Source organism: Adiantum capillus-veneris, chromosome 19, assembly GCF_014529385.1.
Source record: "Adiantum capillus-veneris isolate H3 chromosome 19, ASM1452938v2, whole genome shotgun sequence".
NCBI classification, from domain to species: Eukaryota; Viridiplantae; Streptophyta; class Polypodiopsida; order Polypodiales; family Pteridaceae; genus Adiantum; species Adiantum capillus-veneris.
This window is the reverse complement of record NC_140949.1, coordinates 11,364,584-11,372,712: the sequence shown is the minus strand read 5'-3', so window position 1 is coordinate 11,372,712 and position 8,129 is coordinate 11,364,584. Positions and strand designations below refer to the sequence as shown.

Sequence of the window (8,129 nt, the reverse complement as noted above, 5' to 3'; positions counted from 1 at the left end):
CACATGTGCAACACAATAAGTGTCTCATTCTAAGCCTTCCGCATGGCACATGGACACGGTATTATGATATCCTTATGGCTAAATGGTGGGACTAAAAAATTGAACCAAAGCCAAGCTAGACTAAAATTCCATCTAAAAAACCAACTTGCAGTACTGTTTGTCCATAGGCAAGAGGTGACTCCCACACAATAGCACATACACTAATTGAATTGATTGTGTAGGCTAGTGGCCTTAGATTGCAAAGAGTAAGGAGTTAACTTGAAGCTGTTGTAGAGGGCTATCCCAACACACACTTGGATAACTGGGGTGTCGCTGAAGTGTACAAATATATTTACAATGAATGCAAAATCCTTGTTGTGCATTATTTTAGTGCGGCTAGGGGCACTAGTGAAGTTTATATCCCATCAAATATATTGAAGCACTCAAAAGGGAAAATATGAAATAATTTGTGTAATTTCTAAATGCAATGCATGTGAATTTGAAGTTGCAATCGCCATGGCTAAAGAGTGCCAATGTGATTTAGAGTAGGGAGAATGCAAATGCCTACAATCTAATTAGATTAGGAATTGTTGATCCAAACCATACTCCGGTATCACTTGTTAGAGTAGGTTAGGGTGGATGCATTAGGCTTCCTACAAAAGATGATCATAGCTTAGGGAAGGAATGTGTGACTCGTTTCTGGAAGGCAAAGGCGAGATAGAGAGAGGTGCATTCGACCTCGTCCTGGGAAGCAGGCGCTGCAGGGACTAGCAGGACCTGATCCGGTGTCGCGGACGGGACGGTGGTCGATGACTGCGCTAGCTGAAGGATTAAGTGGTGAAAGTTGGAAGCAAAGACGAGGTCCAAAGCATAGAATCTGGCCACTTGCTGCAGGGCTGCCAGCGGGACCAGCCACTCCGGACAATCTTGCACCGCTCCTTCCAGCCAGAACTCGTATTCCACGCCAAACCACCAGCACGGCCACCTGCTCGTGCTCGACCTGCTCTCCTTCACCTCCACATAATTGTAATGTTGAGCTACTGTTGCAGCGGCTGAATTTTGACAGTCATAAGCTGATAGCACCTTGGCTGAATGCACGCCCTCAAATTTCAACCTGTATATCTCATTCCCAAACTGCAGCCGCTGGCCGCACCCTCGATCAGCGCCGCCTGCGCCAGCTACTGATCTGGATCGCGCCTCCTGGAGGCGCTGTAGAACCACCTCTGCGTCTGGTATGGTGCCAATGAAGAAACCACCAGGTTTAAGAAGCGCAGCCACGTTTCTGAGGGCACTTCTGGCCCTCTCCTCACTGGACCAGGCGTAGTGCAGCGCAAATTGGCAACTGCACACGTCGAATTGCCCTGCACCCGGCTCTTTACCTCCACCTCCACCTGCTGCTGCAATATAATTATGGCCTGCTGCTACTTCTACCTCACTACCTGAGTAATACATTGACGAATCTGGAACTACTGTCATACAGCTAGCTGCTGTACTGCAGCTTATGACGGAATCGCTTGTGACTGCATCCACATATATCCCCAGCGTTTCCTTTATTGTTTCTGCACCATCCGCCCGATCAATATTGTCACACTGCTTGATTTCATACATATTGTTGCCCGATCCGGCGGCCAACATGACCTGCATTAAGTACGCCCTCCAGTATATTTATTATTGGTCTTGAATTATATAGCACATACATGATACGCCGAGCAAAGTACGCCGACCAGAAAACGGTGTTACTTGTAATTTAATATAAGATGGAATGTGTACCTCCTTGGTACGTCGACGTCGACCAGGCGCTCGTTGGAGTACGTCGAGCGGCCTCGGCTGATGATCTTTTATATCAACTGAACGCTGGAGGTGCAACATTTTCCGGCGCTGCTCAGGATGCGTCGAATCCAAAAGCTCCTTCCTGGAAAAGTTAGCAGGCAGGAGCTGCGGCCAGGTCCGATCAGCTGGTAGATCATGATGAGCTTGTAGTTGCTTCAATAGCATGTCCCCAAAGGCATCCAGGCATATGAAACGGGCCGGGAATGTGCAGCCGCTGAGGAGATAGATGCGTTGGGCGGTGTGGAGCAGGGCTTCTACCCTGTCCACACCCACGTACCACCTTGCCCCTGCCTTCTGCCATTTCTCCACATCTCCTCCCTTCCCACATGCCAGATCCACCACCTTCTCACCGCCTTTTGTGAACATCGCAATCAGCTGCATGGTTATCCACGCATGCCGATGCTTCACATTCTGCAGTGCCTGCACATGATGATTCCTGGCCCAACCCTCCTCTAATTTCTCATCTCTATCTGCGTTATGGTGATATTGTATAGCTACATCTAGTGATGGCGCGGATGTCCTGCTTCGTGCTTCATAATGCTTCAGGATAATGCTTTCTGCTTTAATGCTCATTGTCCTCGCCCAGCTACTCCTCCAAATTAGCGTTATAAGCCAAAGAAAACACCCAAAGCTGGCAAATTGAACTATGATCCTCTTATACGTCACATTAAATTTCTGAAACGTTCCCTCTTCACCCCTGGTATTTATTTAGAGGTCACCATACCCATAAGTTGAGAATATGCAAGTAAGGGAAACCTTAAAGCCGCGCCTTATATGATATATGTCGTTCACGCCATCATTATTGTACGTGTGGAGCCACATATTACTTGAATATTGTAATAGTTCTCGCTTGTATGTGAAATGGCAAACCATTAACAGCCAAGTACATTACTCATGTAAATAACTTTATTGATCGGTATCGATATGATGAAACACATGATAAAAAGATGCTAATCATAGTCCCATTCTATATGAGTGATGTTAATCATTGATTTCACATACTTTGTACTAGTACAGTTTGTATTATAAGTATGTACCAGTATTATTATTATATAGAGGAATATTCATCAACGCAATGCTACCCATTCTCCTTTCCCTCTACTTTTGCCAATCTTCGCCTTGACCACTCTTTTTTGACTGCTCACATTGAAGAAGAGCCTAAACCTTGAGTCACCCTTTTCTTGGATCTTGTAAATCTGCGCCAAAGTTAGCAAGGGCAGTAACTTTTGTTTAAGTACAACAGTGAAGAGTGGCTTCCACGATTAGTGATGAGGATTGGAATAACATTTGCCAAAACTATTTAAGACTAGTATGGAACCAAAATTTTACATTTAAGTGTCCTTCCTTAACACTAGACTTCCTTAACACCAACACTAGACTAGTAACCTAGGATAAGATAAAATACAAGCTGCTAGAAGAGCAAGCAACTGCATGCTTAAAAAAAACAAGGGGTGCCTATACATTGAGGATCTTCCTTGGAGTGACAAGGCATTGTACCTCTCGCAAGAAATGTGCTCGCAAAGGTTTTCATCACCTCTCATTAGACAGACTAGATATCAGCTTGATAATATCCCTTAAGTGGATGAGATGCTCCAACGCCAAAGCTTGTACCTGGGTCTCTTCCCCATTGCACCATAGCATTGCTGCCCGGCACATTCCATACCACATAACACTCACTTATTTATAGAAAAAGTGGCATGATGCCCTAATATTGAATCAACAAGAGCATTGTCCACCTTGTTGCACAGACTCGCCTTTTGCATGTCCCTCCATTCTTAGAGAGAATCTCGGGGGGCGGGGGGGGGGTGTCATTATATGGAAAACTTATACATCACTACAACAAAAAAAGGTGTCATCGATGCAGATATCGACGCTCCGCATCGATATCTGCGTCCCTGTGAAACTGTCGCTATTTGCGTCGATATCTACGTGGAAAGGCTTTATTTGCGACGTAGATATGGACGCAGTTACAGACACAGATATGGACAGATATATAGACGCATATATCGACGACCATAACATAAAAATTTTTCTTGGACAGAGGGCACGTAGCCTGGCATGTGCCCAGTGAAAAGATAGACACAGCCACCACAACCAGACTTCCTGCCCTCTGCCCAGGAAAGCGAGCAGCACCAAAATCAACCGTGCTCCCGCAGAAATTTCGGCAGAGTTCTCTTCGTTTTTACATAAACTTTTCCAACAAAAAAAATCATGTATACGCCTCCTACATGCTATCCATGTAGGATCTCACATGAGATTTAAGGCCAATGACCATAACGAACATAACCATGACTTAAAAGCATAACCATAACGAACCATAACCATAACTTAAAACCATAACCGACCAATAAAACCACTTTGATCATAACCAGAAACAAAATTAACAATAACCATAAGCATAACCAGAAAGTTAAACATAACCATAAACAAAACCTGAACCATAACTATGTCTATACAAGAATATGAGAAATAACCATGTCTATACAATCACAATGACAATAACCATAACCATAAGGAAAACAATAACTGTCTGAACAATAATCATAACCATATATATATATATGTCTATATAAAAGGAGACACAGAAGCGTGTCTGTGTCTCACAAAGCATATATATGAAATCCGGTCCACTGATGACTAGGCGTCACAACCTGCACATAGGACAACTCACAAAATGAGTATTGATATTACTTCACATATAATTACTTAATTAAATCAACTGACACATATTAACGTCTCACCTCAAGCAATCAGCGAGATCATTCAATACTTCATAGATACCTCTGCGATATCCATCTGACTCTTCCTGACGTGTCGGGGCTCGATGCATCGCAAGATTCTGCGTTTATACAAAAATCAGAGTAATAAGAATATATAATTCATCACGTTTTAAAAAACGCCATAGTTAAGATTGGATTAGAAACTTACAAACTCATAGTACAAGGTGTTGAAGCCTCCGCTGCCAAGATGAGATGTCCCCCTGGTCATCTGTCGTATTTGCGCGGCCTCACGCTGCTGTCTGAATCGCGTGGACACTGTCCGCTCATCCTCCCTAATCTGCAGCCACGTCTCGTGTGGGATGCCCGAAGGCTTCGGCGAGCCGGTCCTGAAAACCTTCCGAGCTGCATCTCATCGATGTTTCACGGTGTCCCGTGCAACACCCTTGATCCACCTCCTCGGAACAACGTCAGAACCCGGAGCAGGCTGGTACTCTCTCAAGATGGTCTCCACTATGTAAGTGACTTTGTCCTTTTCCTGCTGATCTCAAGACGTCAAAATGCTGGTCGAAAACTGTTGCTTCGCAAGCTGGCGAATCCGCTGTCTCATCTCAGTCCCGACTCTATCCATGTCAACAGAACCATCTGGCAGTACAGTATAGAGCTTGGAGGCACTAGGATCGTGTATCCCCCAAGGTGTCCGAGGTGTGCCAAGAGGTGTGTCGAGAGGTGTGCCTGGGTAGGACGAGGGTCGTGAACGAGGAGGGATCAAAGCATCTGTAGACCCTCCTCCAAAGCAACCACCACCTCCACCTGACGATCGTCGAGATCGGCGAGTGCGCCTGTGCTGCGGAGATGAGGACGTACCCGCCTCTGTCCCACCCCTAGGTGTCGAAGTGGCCGTGATGGGAGAAGCAGGCATCGTACCCATTGGCGTCCCCCCCCCCCATAGGTGTCCCCCCCCTAGGCGTCGGACCCTCGGGTGTGAAGTCCGAAGGCGTAGTACCCGTACCTCTGGCTACCCAGTACTACAGATGGATTCGGTAGGCATAGAAGCCATTTCCGAAGTCCGTTTACGTTTTTCCATAAAAAAACGTAACCGAATTTGACCTACGGCTTGTGTATTTGACGTTTCTTCTATCCGTTTGACCTACGGCTTGCCATACGCGCTCTTGACATCGCTTTAAGACTACCTAATGGACTACGGATAGTTTCAGTAGGCATAGAAGTCATTTCCGAAATCCGTTTGCGTTTTTCCGAAGAAAAACGCAACCGGATTTGACCTACGGCTTGTGTATTTGGCGTTAATTCAAACCCATCGACCTACGGCTTTCCATACACGCTCTTGAAATTGCTTTAAAACTACTTAATGAACTACGGATGGTTTCGGTAGGCATAGAAGCCATTTTTGAAGTCTGTTTGCGTTTTTCCGTAGAAAAACGCAACCGAATTTGACCTACGGCTTGTGTATTTGGAGTCTCTTCTATCCGTTTGACCTATGGCTTTCCATACGTGCTCTTGACATTACCTAAAGACTACCTAATCGTCTACGGATGGTTTTAGTAGGCATAGAAGCCATTTCCGAAGTCTGTTTGCGTTTTTTCGTAGATAAACGCAACCGGATTTGACCTACAGCTTATGTTCGTAAATCCTAAGTATGTTGTGATTTTAGTCTAGTGAATAAGGATATGAGCTCCCATCATAAGTGTTGGGTTATCGACCTAGCTTGTGGTGTAGGACCCTTAGATCCATGACAGTGAAGAACAAAGGCCCCCAGGGCCCTCTCTTCTACTATTTCTCACATCCTTGCTTCCCTGAATTGAAGTAAGGTGTCATCAATGGGAATTAAGTATAAAGGAAGGCCAACTATCAAGCCACCTCAATCTTTAGATCAGGAAAATTGTACAAGGATAGAGAACCAAACTATATGAAAGGATTCGTGTTTAAGTGTGAGAGTGGACGCGTTAGCGTGCAAGTAACCCCATCATTGTGATTCATGTTTAAGTATGACAGTGGGCGGACGCATTAGCATGCAAGTAACCCCATCATTGTGCACTCCTCTCTTCATAAAGACATCCCCTAAGTGCAAGAAATCATCTACCTCAAACAACTCAAGAAATTGAAAAACATAGGCTTCAAACGACAAAAAAGATCGTGTTCCTGGATTCTCTATCTATCAATAAAGTCATATTTGAGAACCGTAGAGTAGGTGTTTTCCCCATAACACTTTTCCCTAAAAACAAACCAGAAATTCAAGTTTTCAAAATTTCAAAGATAGGAAGAGAGGCAAGGCAAGGCCTTTTGGGGCAAGAGCAAGCTGGGAGGAGCTAAAAGTATCTACGATAGGGTCACCCTTTAACTCAACTTTTGAGAGAAATATTAGTCGCTAGTAGAGATAAACTTTCATCTCTTTCGTCCTTGCATAAAGCTTTCCCAAGCCGCACAAGGAAGTGATTCATATGACGATACAACCGAAAATAATAGATTACAAAATCAGTGAAATTAAGGCCCACGTCTCACAAAGGACTAAGCCTTCTTAAGAGCCTTGAGGCTTGCGCTTTGGGGCTTAATAACTTTGAAAGAATTATTCACTTTGACTAATCCCACCCAGAGATACAATAAATTGCAATACGAACGTTGAAACCTCTCTTTGCATGATTTCCCACGCATGCTTGAGCATCAACAGTATGAGATGAGGGCATAACATGGCCAAGAGAGCTTTTAGGTGGTGGCATAGTTGTTGTCTTCAAAGCACAACAAAGGTAAGATCATCCAGATTCTAAACAAGAGGTAGATGGGCCAAATGATGTCCAAAATCAATGATTTTTTGGTATTAGAATCTTTGATACGATCAATGGGTGACAATGGAAACTTTATGAGCTAGGACATCACAGGTCATATTTTCGACAACTTAGGACTTTAGGAAGCTCAATTTTTACCTTGACCTTGTGAAAAATAGAGAGTGAGTGAAAGCTTTTGGCACCTAGAGAGAACGAGCTTTTTACACATTTTTCCACCACATACACTGAGTGACTCATCATTGAAACTTTTGGGTGATCGTTTCATCTCAGAAAGATGACCACGCAAAAATCTTGGGAAGCTTGTTCACACACGCATGATCTAGGATAGAAAGCAAGTAATATGGGAGCAATGTAGGGCTCCAAATCTTACCAAAATGGGTTAATGGGTTCATAATCCAGCCAGTGCGTAGTAACTCTCTTGGGCCAAAATGTAGAATATATTAACTTCCATGAGGCAAATGTTTATTATAGTTCTATCGTAAGAATCGGCTCTAAACGGATATCCAACTCCACTAATAAAGCGCTTCATATGGTCTTTCAAATCAAGAATATGTGGTTGGACCACTTAATTTAGTGTGTTATAGAAGGAGACAAAACCACTAGTTGAGGCCTAAGTGTGCACAAAACATTCTTTTTTGCACCATGGATAAGATCTCTAAGGCCCATAAGTTACACAAACATTGTAGCACTGGAGGAAGGCTAGCTTAGTATTGGCATCACACTATGATGAAGCTTGGGAAAGGGCCAGAGTCAGGATTGGATCATCCTATCATCACCAAGTATGGAAACTTGAGTTCACAGG

General features: G+C 44.1%; 1 protein-coding gene across 1 annotated transcript; it reads right to left on the bottom strand.

The window, feature by feature from the left end:
- Positions 1–645: 645 nt before the first annotated feature.
- On the bottom strand, positions 646–2,382 carry LOC147433562 (uncharacterized). Its single transcript, XM_086489744.1, has 2 exons — positions 1,750–2,382; positions 646–1,617 (listed from the first exon to the last, which is right to left on the bottom strand). The coding sequence occupies exons 1-2, from the start codon at positions 2,380–2,382 to the stop codon at positions 646–648; spliced, it is 1,605 nt and encodes a 534-aa protein (XP_086345870.1).
- Between the last annotated feature and the right edge of the window lie 5,747 nt (positions 2,383–8,129).

Coding starts and splice junctions, on each gene's coding strand:
- LOC147433562 (XM_086489744.1), bottom strand. CDS start 2,382: ATGAGCATTAAAGCAGAAAGCATTATCCTGAAGCATTATGAAGCACGA. Junction 1,618..1,749: donor GACGTCGACGTACCAAGGAG/GTACACATTCCA, acceptor TACTTAATGCAG/GTCATGTTGGCCGCCGGATC.